The 12,943-nt window shown below is 54.7% G+C and overlaps 2 protein-coding genes across 2 annotated transcripts in view; one reads left to right on the forward strand and one right to left on the reverse strand.

Annotated features, from left to right (window-relative positions):
• Positions 1-1,235: 1,235 nt before the first annotated feature.
• ZADH2 (zinc binding alcohol dehydrogenase domain containing 2) lies at positions 1,236-10,062 on the reverse strand. Its single transcript, XM_016148414.2, has 2 exons — positions 9,713-10,062; positions 1,236-3,483 (listed from the first exon to the last, which is right to left on the reverse strand). The coding sequence occupies exons 1-2, from the start codon at positions 9,919-9,921 to the stop codon at positions 2,559-2,561; spliced, it is 1,134 nt and encodes a 377-aa protein (XP_016003900.2). The 5' UTR covers positions 9,922-10,062; the 3' UTR covers positions 1,236-2,558.
• A 605-nt stretch (positions 10,063-10,667) lies between these two features.
• TSHZ1 (teashirt zinc finger homeobox 1) overlaps positions 10,668-12,943 on the forward strand; it is a 69,849-nt gene continuing 67,573 nt past the window's right edge. The window contains exon 1 of the mRNA XM_036230142.1: positions 10,668-12,586. Coding sequence (XP_036086035.1) covers positions 12,547-12,586 — 40 coding nt within the window. The 5' untranslated portion in view covers positions 10,668-12,546. The remainder of the gene's footprint in view (positions 12,587-12,943) is intronic.

Genomic DNA, 12,943 nt, shown 5'->3' on the forward strand with positions numbered 1-12,943 from the left:
AAAGACTGACAATTGCCCTGAGTTATGGATGTACTTTTTGTGATATGTAATACAGTTCAGAAGGAAGGTGTCGAGAGCCTGCACCGTTTCACCTCCCATTAGAGTCTGGTCTCCGACGATCATCCCGGAAGATGACACTGCTGCTGAACTGTGACCCTCAATTTACAAATCATTTTTCAGAAGAATAGAAAAAAAAAGTTTAAACATCTTTGGCATTATCTGAGTGGGCGGAATCTTTCGTGCCTGTCTCCTAAGATTGGATGGAAACAGCGCGCACTGTGTGTAGTTCCTTAGTTTGGGGAACGAGCGAGCGTAAGGCTTTCGGATCATATTTTATTTCAAACCTGGGCGTTTGAATTTTTTTTTTTTTAACATAGCTGAATTTAGTGTATTCCTTCAAAACACAATAAATTCCTATTCTGTAGCTTAAGGGATCCATCAGTAAAAATGTTGGTCTTTCATCTTTATTACCCTCCCATTAAAATGAAAGAAACGGTGCACTTCAGTTTAGAAGGAGCAATTTAGTTGGCAATATCCGTACCCAAGTCTTGGCAAAGGGAGAAAGTACATTATTGCTTAGATCTCCCACATCTATCTGCATAAGAAGCAGCAGAGACCATCGACATAGACCACGTCAAATTAAACAGTGCCCTTAGCGGAGGCGATTCGACGACGTCTTGCCGTCACCAGCCGTTTCCCCGTGCAGCTACATTCGGGGAACCCGTCCCCTCCCCCATGTTTGTTTGTGTATCTGGAAGCGAGGCGCGGCCTCTTTCTGTTCTGCTACAGCCGTTCGGTCTGAAAGGGACAGATTAATAACCGGGCCCCACACTGGACCAGCTTTCCTTGTACCCCGCACTGGTAACCCTGCGCTGTAATGAGGACACAAAGAGCCTCGCATCAGGCTGCTACCCTTCTTCATAACTCAAAAGCGTCACAGTGGCAATAGCCTCTCGTGCCATTTGTCTTTAGTGCAGTTGTGACACTTCGGCATGATCCATAATTTGGCAGCTATTTACCGTGACATTTCCCTTCAGTGCGGCCATAACATTCAGTGAAGCCATTATTTGGTCCCATTTACCATATAAATTGTATTGTTGTGCGTGCATGCTAGCAGCTACATTAGGTACCTGAAAATGAGTAAATCTTGTAAAATAGATACTAACAGCTTTCGGATGTAGGATTTCCTTGCTCCTCAGATGGAAGGGGAAAAAAAATTAAATACAGTCTCCAAGTCTCGTGGATCACCTTTAATTGTCTATATTTATTTAGCACGTGAGAGACTCGGGAAACTAAGGCTTTGAAAAGTAACATGGTGGGTTTTGCAAGGTGCCAGGGGCTTTGAAGAGGAAGGCTGTGGTAGTCTTTGGTGAGCTGGAGGTGAGGAGGCAGGTAGGTCGGCTACAGGCAAGGCACGTGACTCGTTACTTTCATGTGTGACATCAGGTGACAGGAATAAGCAGCATCTCATTCCATCGGGACACGGGAAGAAGAGAAATTGGGACGGAGGGGCAGGGGCTGCTGTTCTGCGCCCCCCTGATCAGAGACGACACACACCTTCCATGTCTGATGGTCTCGGACAGGACGCCAACATATATTATTCCGGGTCACTTTGGTCCCCATCTGGCAGGGCGCTATTTGGCAAACTCGGCGCCAGGTACGTGAGACTTGCTGGTCGGCATCACTCAAGCTGTGCCCGGATGGCTCGCGCTTGGACGGCACATGTTTGTCACGTGGGCCCACGCTGTGGATGGGACGCACTCTTGCCCCTTTGCTGGGCACGTGTCACGTTTTTAAAGTCCCCGGATCCCTGTGGTCCCCTTTCCCAAACCCGCCCTTTGTCTGCGTTGCGTCTTCGGCGCTACTTTGCGTCTCCAGGGAGGAGAGCGAAGCTCCTCCGCGCCACGTGTGCCGCACAGGATGATGGGTGCGCGGAGGCCACGAAATTCGAGGTCCTTCTTTAAGAAGGCCTGTGTTCACGTAATCATTTTTCTAATAATCTCACGAAATCAGTTTGGGGAGAATTCCTCCGAATTTCTATTTAGATAGTTGGCAAGTGATTTATAGAAAAAGAAGGGCCATTTACTGAGAATATGGACTCTGCAACATGACTTTTGCTGTAACCTCTATTTATTAAGTACTTATTAGCCTAAGACCAAATTCTCCCAAAGCAAAGAATTTGTGAACTATTTTCAAGACCAACTTTAAAATCTCATCAAGCTGAAGACATACTGATTTGATCAGCTCTCGCATCAGGAATTGATTTAGTTCCAGGAACAATAAAATCTGGAACGAGACTGTCCATGACCAGAGGACTGAGCATAAAGGTTTAACTCTGAGTCGTGGAGGGAAGTTTTATTTGCACTTTTTTCCTTTCAAGGGATGGGGCAGCAAGAGGGAAAAAAGGAAAGCAAAAGAGAAAACCTGTTCATTAACACCTTACTTTTGTTTTAAGAAATATTATCCCTACTACCAACTAAAACCAAATCGATTTGAGTAATTCTGAAGCATAAAGCACCCATTCTCTTTCTCCTTTGATTTATGTCATTGTTCTGTTTTCACAGCTTATTGTTGACAGAGTGAGGTAATTCAACTACAATTTTTCCAGTGTTTTTTCTCATGTACAGATAGTCGACGGCCCGGAATACGGACTCCAGGCCGGTGAACCTGCCCTCTGCAGACCGATCTCCCAGCTCAACCTCACAGACTAGGTCTCCACTTGCACACATCCTCAGCAGCTGGTCCATGGCCTTGCTGAACTTTGAAGGGTAATGGTTCAAAAAGAAGCCATGGACGCTGGCAGATTTCCTTAACAGTTTGGCTGGTAATGTTTCTGCTTCCACGGGCAAAAGGCCAGTAGGCGTTTGGTAGCCAGATAAGAACCCAATTATGATCAGGCGCCCTTTCACGGCCAAGGCATTCACAGCCAGGCCAAACATGGCCCCCCCTACAGACTCGTACACCACATCCACACCTTTGGGGTACTCCTGCTTGAGGACAGCGCCAACGTTTTCCACATTATAGTTGATGGTTCGGTCACAGCCCAAAGATTTCAGAAAAGCAGCCTTTTCATCAGAAGAGCAGGTTCCAATTACATGGCACTTGGCCTTCTTTGCAAGCTGCACGGCAAACTGGCCTGTCCCCCCAGCTGCTGCTGTCACCAAAACTTTTTTCCCTTCCGACAGGTCTCCTAACTCTGTCAGGCTGATGTATGCAGTGGTCCCACTTACCAGCAGGGTGAGGTACTTGGGGTTCACAGAGGGTACCGCGGTTGCCTTTGTGGCAGGAACCACTGTGTACTCCGCAAAGGAGCCGGGTGCTATGTAAGCTACAGCCTGGCCCACTGTGTATTTGGCACTGGCAGAGAGGCCTAAGGCGACCACCTCTCCCACACCTTCGAAACCTATGTCGAAGGGGATCTTGAGCGACGGGTCATATCGGCCAGCTGAGACGTTGATGTCAGAGGCATTAACACCAATAAATCTAGAAGAAAACAAACAACGTATTCAGATGTTTCCTTTGTTAAGGCCTTTGTAGTCCACTTAAAAAATCACCCTAATTCTGGTGACTGGAGGGCTGGCTCTAAGGTGTACATTCTGATAGAATTTGAAAGAAAAACCCAGCCCTGATACTCAGTTAACAAAAAAAAAAAAAAAAAAAAAAAAAAAGGAAAGAAAGAAATTAAGTATTAGTTCAACAGTGGTTTGAAATCAGTTTTGCAATATATTTTTATCAGTTTATGAATAACTTCAATCACTTTAAGCACTGAATTATTTATTCCACGTGCCATTTATTTCCCTCCTCTTTCATTCAAAAGGAGGAATAAGTAAAAAAAAAAAAAAGGAAGAAGAAAAAAGAAAAAAGAAAAGTCAGGAAACCCTCATACACAAACTTCACTGGAGCTATGAGTTGGAAATTAATTGGCCTCTTAACAAAGACGTTAAAAACAACAGTGGGATAAAATATATTCAAAGAAGTAGACTTGTATTGATTTTGGCAACAATTTAACACTTCAGATAATAATAGTAATGACAATGATATTATTAAAGATTGATGTAATGTGCAAGGTCACTGGTTGTTACATGTTACCGCAGGGGTCGTTTGAAACATTGTTAGCGTGGCTGCAGCAAATTTTCTTTCTGATGTAACAATGTCCAGTGTGAAAATATGCACTTTGATTAATTGAACAAAAATTGTCTCATAAGGGTACAAAGATTTTATGGAACATTCAACATTTTACAGTCCTTTTCAGATGAAAATGAAAGCAAATCGTCACTATATTTTTCCTCAACAAGAAGCAGAGGCATGAGTTGATTAATACCAGATGATTATTTTCACTTTGGTATCCAGAGTCAATTTAATTGCAAGGCCAGTCCTTTTACCAGCTTTTTTTTTCATCTCACTATACCTCATAACAAAAATATCCCGATACATAAGGAAAAAATAGCCATCTACAAAGAATGTCAGGAGGTGGCTTAGACACATAATGCAGGACCCTAAAAATGTCATTTCCACCTGTAATGAAATGAAAAGATGGTGGTATCTGATGGCGGGATGAAAGCTGGTAAGTAGGTCATTTTAAAATAATTCACTTTTGATCTGACTTAAGAAACCAAAAGTGCCCTGTGCAAGGACCGACTTCCACTGCAGCTCAAGTATCACCTCGCACTGAGAAATGCGCCCTGATGATGATGCCCGGACGGCTGGGATACTGACAGCTCCCTACGCGGAGCAGAAATAAGAAAGCAGGAGACCATTTCTTAGCACATGTCAAGCTGCTTTCAAAAGTCGGCATACCACACGGCCTCCACGGCAGAGGCAGAATTCCATACCCATAAATGATTGCAATAACGAGGAGGAAATGGTTTTTGCTGGTTTCTCATCTGGCATTTAATGCCAAGATGGTTGCATTCTATTTTTCTTTCTTGCGTGTGTGTGTGTGTGTGTGTGTGTGCACGTGCGCGCTATCTATTCTTGAAATTTACCCAATCTTTAAGGCCTGGTCTTTTAAAAAAGGGCCAGCTGCCTGAAAACAGTCTCCCTGGACTGCCCAGGAGAAGAGCCCTGAAGACCCAGCTGCAGCGCCTCTTGGTTACTCTGCCCGGGATGTGAAGTAAACTCCAGAAAGGCGTCTGTGGGGTAGAAGTGACCACAGGGTTGCTTTAGAGGTGGGGGGGGGGGAGCTGGGGCCCCCACAATTAACCCTTCCTGAGCCCCTCTCGTCTTGTCCCCTGTGGCATTTCTGCAGTCCCAACTGGAGAGGCAGCTGTTCCTCTGAGGGGGTGGGGGGAGGGTGCCTTGGACTCAGAGGGACACAGGGTGGTGGCAGGCCCCTAGGGTCCCCCTACCTCCTACTGCGGGCCCTGGGGGGCCCTCAGAGCAGGAAAGCTCCGCTGGAGGAAACCACAGTCTAGCTCGCCCCCGCCCCAAGTTGTGGTTTGCCACTACCCAGGGACAGGTGGGAGGCTGAGCGGGGCACACGCTGGGAGGGAAGCCAGGGGAGAGGGCGCGCCAGACTGGAGGGTACAGCAAGGGGCAGTGTGTGTGCAGGGGAGGAGGGGCAGCAGGCCCTTCTGGGAAGTGGGGTGGCTGTAGCCGACCAGCGGCAGCTTGAGGTGACCGTGGGGGCTTTGCTTAAAACACCAAGTCGCCCTGCGGTTGAGCAGGCAAGCGCTGCGGGTGGCAGGAGACCCGCCGGCCGCCTCACGCCCCGTCCAGGTTGCGTCCAGAACCGGTCTCCGTCTCCCCCGCGGGGCGCCAGAGTCCGCGCTTCGGGGACCATCTCCCTCAGAAGCGCCCGGCCTCCGCTGACCGCCCGACCCTCTGTCCCCGAGGCCTCTCCATGGCCACCAGCGAGAGGCGCGGCCAGTGTCCCGGACTCAGCTGCAAGACTGGAGCTGCGCCGGCGGGCGCTGGGGTGAGGGGCCGGCGCGCGGGCCGGCGACCGTGACCTTGGCTTCCCTGGGCCCGGCGGGGATCCGGGCGGGCGCTCCTGCCGCGGAGCTCGGGCTCGGGCGGGCGGTCAAGTTCTGGGCGAGCGAGAGCACGCGGTGCGCCAGGGCGCGGCGGCCCCGGGATAGAGGCCTGCCGGCGGCTGGACCGTGACCTTGGCCTCGTAGGCACCCCCCATTTTCCATGCCCGCCCCTGTCGTCCTCTACACGTCTCAGGCCGGCGCCGCAGCCCACGGCTACTCGACTGCGCGCACCGCGCCCTCCCGGGTCGCTGGGCCTCCGGGTCGGCCCCTGCCTCTCTGGGGATCTCGGTTTAGAGGCTGCGCGGCCCCGAGGCTGGCGGGGACCTGCCGGTACCAGACACGCCTTCCAAGGTCCTTACCTGGGCTTTGGGAAGAGCTGCCTGAGGGTCGTCGGCCCGCGCCCTCCGCTCCACCAAGGACAAGTTCAAGAGCAGCAGGCGCCACGGGAAAGGGGCCCACGTCCGGGAGCGGCGGGCCGGCGGGGGGAGCAAGAGGAGAAGAGAGATCCGCCGGGAAAGACTGGAAAGACCCGGGCGCTCGGGGGTGGGGTGGGGGGACCCGTGCCCCCTCTAATTTAAACTATCTGTTTTTAATGAGTGCAGGGTTCTGGCGACCCGACGGCAGGACCCGCTCGAAAGACTGGTGTGGAGGACCCGCAGGAAAAAAAATGGGACGCAGCAGGCGCTCCCCCAGTATGGACCCTTCTAGAGTTGCCCCGTTTATTTATATTAAAAAGTGCTGAACCCCTTCGTCATGTTTATTGTGAAACAAGGCAGTCTTGTGTGCTGGGGGGAGGGAGGGGGCGCATTCTCTCCACAAAACCCAACGGGGAGACTCTAGTCTCAAGCAAAAGCCTCCGATGCTGGGAGACAAAGTCGTCCAAACCAGACCCACCTTTAAAAAAAAAAGAAGAAAAGAAAGAGAGGAAGAAAAAACATTTCGGCCTGGAGAGTCCGCAGGAATCCTATTTCTCTCCTGGGAGCAAGAGACCGTTCATCAAAGGCGCCTTCCCCACCCCACCCCCACCCCTCCTCGCCAGCCTTGCAAACTCTTCGCTCCATTATCTCACACGCGAGCAGAAAATCGTTAGAAATATTTGGAAACGAAATAATGTGTCACTGTGGTACGAAGGTGGCTAAAAATAGCATGCAAACTGACTTCCCCAGAGGGCGTCTTTCTCCCCTTCTTTTTCTTTTCTGAGGGCTGGTCATCGAGGGGGACGTGAAGTCGCCCTAGGATGTATGAGACAGGACAGAGGAACATCAACTGTATGTTCTGTGGGGACCCTATGTGCCCCTCCTCACACCTTTCCTAAGTGGTAAACTTGATTATTCTTATGGATGTCGAGCTTAAAAGTACTTCTCTTCCTTGTGAATAAAGAAGTTGTATTTTCTGTAAAGATGGCATGAGATGTGCAAATGGTTCAAGTGAAAGAAAAAGTCAGACCTCCAAACACCTTTCCAAATTAGTGGATTCGGGCTTAATCCATTCATTCCAGAGCAGATTTTATTGTGATAAAAATGAGAAGCGCTTGCATAAAATTTTCATGCAATCAACACTGTTCAGGGGAGATTTGGTCTAGGATTTAAATGAACCAGCAGTGAATTTTTAAGTCTCTATTCTTAAAAGGAAAGTCGGTGAGATGCTGCCTCCACTGATAGTGTATGCACGAATAAAGGGTCTTCCTACAGTTGGCGGTGGGAGCAGATTTTCCAACAGAATAGGGAAGAGGGGAGACTGAGGTTCCGCCCCTTCCCAACACGCAGAAACCTGGCTCCACGCTCTTTCTGCTGCGGGCTCCAAGGTAGAATTTAGAGGTCAAGTTGTACGTACACATATACTCCGTGTATGAAAGGGATTCTTAGCATAGGTGAAGGGAAAAGGCAGGAAACTTAAAATAACCCAAACTGATGAGCTGCAAACAGGGGGGGAGCTGCACTCTAGGACTCTGACCACTGAATTTCGGGGACCCACCCCGATGACGCAGCGCAGCGCAGGGAGCGCCCCGGCACCGGGCGGGGAAGGGGGAAGCAAGGGGCCACAGTGAGCGTGCAGGGAGAGGAGTCGCAGGAGGCGGGTGGACACCCGAGCTCAGAGAGGCCGGGGGAGCAGGCACAGCCGGGAGGGAGCAGCCTCCCCCACCCAGGCCGCCGGCGGGGGGGGGGGGGTCCCAGCTCGCTGCAGCCTGCGGTGCGGACCTCACACCTTATCCGCCGGCCCCGCTGGCCGCCGGCTCCCCACCGCACACCCTGCTCCTAAAAGGGCTTTTAGTCATGCCGTTGTGTGTGTTTACCTCAGCGATCACAGTGCACTTCTTCAGAAAGGGGGGGGGGCCATGTGAAAACTTTTGCCTGTTAAAGTCTTCTGCGGACTTCTCAGGCTGGGTCTCATCTCGACGTCTAGCTAATCACTTGTGTGCTTCGCATGCTCTGCGTGAAACACACACAAGTCCTTCTTTCTAACTAGGCAGGACGCAGCCCTCGTCTCAAAGCCCTGAGCCTCTCCTCCCACAGTGAGGAAATCCTCCGAAGCCGATTCCACGGCTGCGAAGTTTGGGAAAGACACACACCGCACCCTGGAAGGTGCCCCCTCCCCAGCCTCACTCCATCCTACCCGTGGATTACTCAATTTTTACTTTTCCAACAGGTCTCCGAAAGTTTTGATCAGAATTCTTGGAAAGCTGATAATATCTCAGCTACTCGGGTAGGGCACGTACTGTCCTTCGACCTCGCCAAAAATTCAATACTTTCCGGCCGCCCACAATTTACAACATAGTTACAGCCAGTACGTCGTCTTCCCTTCCATAGTGTTCACCCTGAAACAAACAGCAGCGTACCCCAACGCGTGGGATAGAGCCGACGGGGAGCCCTGCTCGTGGGCAGGCAACCCAGGCGCCCCGACACCCCGTCCGCAGGTCTGGCAGCCAGGGGACCCCAGAAGAAACCCGGGGGGTCTGGCTCCCACAGCGGGAAGTCCCTTCCCTTCCTGTTTCTTCGCCAGTTACGAAAGAGCAGTATGCAGTTACACATTAACATGAGGACTGTTGGGGCAGAAAAGACAGTCAGAGGTCAGGCGACCACCTAAGTGTCCCTAGAGGTCTGCAGAACTTCAGCGCAAACGCAGCCATGTCTCCACCGCGGCCTTGGCCCAGCCATCCTGGACGCGCGCCACGCGCCTGTCGTGACACTCCAGGGCACAAACGACAGTCACACAGCTCTGACAACACGCGGACGACCCCAGCGAGGTGCGCACCGACACACTCAACGACACTGCGAGGCGACTGCCAACCTGGAGCGGACAGGCAAAGCCGGCCGGGCCCCCGGCCTTCTTCCTCCAAAGCACGTTCCCCAAACGTCGCAGTTCGTGTCCAGACTGTTCCCTCTCCACCCTACAGACTGTGCGAACGCAGCAGCCCGGGGCGCGCGCGGGCGGGCGGGGAGGCGAGCCTCGGCTTCGGGGTCCTGGCGGTTTTATTTCGGGAGCGGGAGGGGGAGGAGGGAGGGCTGCGGGAGGGGAGGGGAGGGGAATCCCAAATTAAAATACCCCTCAGTTATGAGGATGTTCAGTGGCATCGGATTTTCACACCAGCAACAGTCAGTCATTACATTCGCCTTCGCCAGATGGCGGCGGGTTCAACTTCCCAGGATTTCGCCAAGTCAGGCTGTGCGCCCGAACGCGCCCCGGGGTGTCAGGACCCAGGCGGCGGGGCCGGGGAGGGGGGCGCGCGCCGGGCTCACCGGTTTCGGACGAGGAGGTCTCCATCCCCGGGGAGTGGCACCGGGCAGTCCCGGCGAAGGGTGACTGCCTCGCGGAGGTTGGGGCTTAGCCGGGTCACCACTAGCTTCTGCATGGTGCGGGGGATGGCGGAGCCCTGAAAGTCCAGGAAGTGGCGAGAGTACGACATGTCCACGATGGCTCGGGCTCCAGCGAGCGCCAATCTCAGCATTGCACGCGCCTCCACCCGCTTTCTGCGCTGCGGCAAGCTAAGGTCGCGCCCAGCCCGGGCCTCGAGGCTCGGCTCCGCACGGCGCGGGCGGGCGGGAGGGCGGATCGGGCGGGTCCGCCCCTCCTCCGGCCCGCGCCCTCCCCTCGGCTCCCCCCCTTCTCCTCCACGCCGGGCTCCCGCTTCGCCCCTCCCGCGCGCGGCCCCCGCGGCCCCCGGGCGCGCCGCCCCCGGGGTCCCGGCCGGGGGGCAGCTGCCGCCCCGGTCGTTGCTCGTGTAATCTTTTTGTTTGGGTTTGAATCGGCTCGGCGCAGACTGGCCGAGGACCCTCTCCGCCCTCCCCCTTTCTCTGCGCGCCCGGGAGGCACCGGATATCCCCACCCTCCCCACGCTCTAAAAGCCGATTTGACTCCTCCAGAGGGTGAGGGGGGCGCCGAGGGGACCCGCGCGTCCCGCGACTGCCGCGGTCCCGAGCCGGCGGCAGCCCCGGGCGTCCTCGGAGGCGCGGCGACCGGCGGCTGGCGCAGGCGCCTCCCCTTCCCGTGCGAAGCGTTCACTTCCTTGCAAGGTGGTACGAATCAACCCCGAGCGCGGCCGGGGCGGCGGGGCACGGCCGGGGCCCCGGGCCGCGCGGGGAATCCCCGCCGCGGGTGCACGCGCGCAAGCTCCGAGCGGGGGCGGGGGGGGGCCCCAGTACACCCTGCCCCCAGGCTTCTGGCCCCTGTCCCCAGAACGCCTCGCTCGTGCCTCTGCCCTCGGTCTGTCCCATGCAAGTTGCACGGACCAAGCCATTTTATTTATTTTGGCCTAGATTTCGCGTTTTTTCGTGAATGTCTGGAGTAGCCTCTACAAGGTTTTCCACTGGGAGAGACACGCATTGGAGACCAGAGGGCCCAATTCCCAGAGCACATAAGCGTTTTAAACTTCTAGGTGGGGATGCCGAGAGACCTAATTGAATTGGAGACGTTGCGATGATGTATGAAGACCTCATTTTATAACCCAGCTAGAGACTTCCATCGTGTCAATTTTCTCCCTAATTGTATTGACCAAATAATCAATTCGCTTTTCATAGAGGGACCAAATTAAATATTTTCCACATTTTTTTTGGTGATAAGTCCATCTTGAAATTTTTTTATTAAAGGTATACATTTTAATTTAAAAGAACTTGTCTTCCACTTACCCATGAATTACCAAAATATAAAACCACACCGCGCCCTTCCCCAATCAAACCTAACCCCCAGACTAAGATTGCAGAGGTTACCCAAGCATTTTTATTTCAAATGTAGGATATTCTTCATCCGAGGGTGGTTTATGTCCACGTGGGTACGTGTGTGAATGTACAAGGTGGTGGTGGTGGGGTACTAACAGGTTCAAAAATCTGCTAGTGCTACTTAACTGGCTTAGAACACATGGTCTCACCCAGGATCAGCCAGTGGATTACAATAACAAACCCCTCAATGTCTTTCTCCAAAGTGCAATCTTTTATGTTATGCTGTATTAAGATTTCTTTTTTGTGTCATATTGTTTAGCTCCGGGAGGGGGGGGAAAAAAAGAAAACAAAGCAATTAAAAAGATTGACAGGTATGGTTTGTTAGAGACCTATTTGTAATTGTCAGGGTGACGTTGGCGAGAGGAGGAGGAGTAAGAACTGAAGCAGGAAAAGCAGCTCGATGTGTCTGTCTATCAGTTGAGACTGTCTGAGAGCTCCGCGGTCGGAGTGTGTGGTAGATTTCACTGAAAAGAGGAGCGAGCGAGAGTGCATCTCCCTCTCTCCCAGGAGTTTGGGGGGGACGGTCCGCGCTCATCTCGCCCACCCAGCGAACGTCTGCTCTGCGCGCCCCTGCACACACTCTCCGGGTTGTTGTTGTTGGCGATTTTTTTTTTTGGAGGGGGGTGCTTTTTGTGTATTTTTCTAATATTTTTTTCTGTTGGAAGATCAAGACCGGCCAAAAATCCATGATCAGAATGTGTTCGCATTAGATTTCGCTTTGGAAGAAGCGGCGATCCGGGCGGCAGAGCCAAGTGGCACCAAGTGGCGCTCCGGCGGGGCGACGCTGTTTGATCTGTGACTGTTGGGAAGGTGGCGCAGCGCCTGACATCTCCCCCCCGGCGCACGTATGTACGGGGGCTTCACTCCTCTGTCTTGTTTGCTTTCTTCCTCTTAGACCAAGTGCAGGAAGCACAGCCCGCACGGCCTCGCGGGCGCACAATGAGGGAGCCGCGACCCGCGCACTGAGAGCACTCGCCGCGACCCCGAGCCGCGAGGACAGAGGGCCGGGAAAGTTGCGCTCGGAGACCCCCGGCTCGCCGACGAAGGCGCCCGCCAGCAGCAGCGCGGCGGCGGCGGGAGGCGGCAGCATGGAGCGCGGGCCGCGGGCCGGCCCTCCGAGCGCCCGCCGCTGCGCCCGCGGCCCGCGCCGGGGATGACTCCGGGCTCGGCGCCCAGGCCCCGCGCGCTCCGCCCGCAGCCCGGCGGCCGGTCCGCGGCGCGCCCGGAGCCCGGAGCCCGCGGGGACGAGGCCGAAGTTGGGCGCGCCGCGGAGTTGCGCCCGCGCCCGGGGCCCCGCGTCCCCGCGCCCCGCGAACTCCGGCGGCGGCTGAGGCGACGGCTGCGGCGGCCCGAGCAGCATGCCGAGGAGGAAGCAGCAGGCCCCCCGGCGCTCCGCAGGTAACGCGCGCGCGGCCGCGCCAGGGGCACCGGGCCGGGGGGCGGGCGGGGGCCGCGGCGGCCGGGAGCTGCGCGCAGGCCCGGGCCCCGGCCCCGCTCGCCGCACTCGCCGGGCGGCCGCCTGGCGCCCCCGCCCCCGGCCCGCGCGTGCGGCGGAAACTTCGCGGCGCTTCTGGGCGCTGGGAGAAGCCCTGGCGGGGGGTGCGGGGGGGTCGGGGGCGGGGAGGCCGGGGCCGCGGGGTGGCCGGGGCTTCTCGCCGCCGGGGAGGGGGCGTGCGCCGGGGGAAGAAGTTGCTCCGGAGCGCGCTGCAAAGTCCTCCAAAGGCCGGGAGGCTGAACCTGACACTTGAAAATAAG

Source organism: Rousettus aegyptiacus, unplaced genomic scaffold, assembly GCF_014176215.1.
Source record: "Rousettus aegyptiacus isolate mRouAeg1 unplaced genomic scaffold, mRouAeg1.p scaffold_m13_p_12, whole genome shotgun sequence".
Classification (NCBI taxonomy): Eukaryota; Metazoa; Chordata; class Mammalia; order Chiroptera; family Pteropodidae; genus Rousettus; species Rousettus aegyptiacus.

What these genes read in the sequence shown, in the direction of transcription:
- ZADH2 (XM_016148414.2), bottom strand. Translation starts at nt 9,921, where the DNA reads ATGCTGAGATTGGCGCTCGCTGGAGCCCGAGCCATCGTGGACATGTCG. An exon ending in GACCTCCTCGTCCGAAACCG is followed by an intron (nt 3,484 to 9,712) that starts GTGAGCCCGGCG and finishes GTTTTCTTCTAG; the next exon opens with ATTTATTGGTGTTAATGCCT.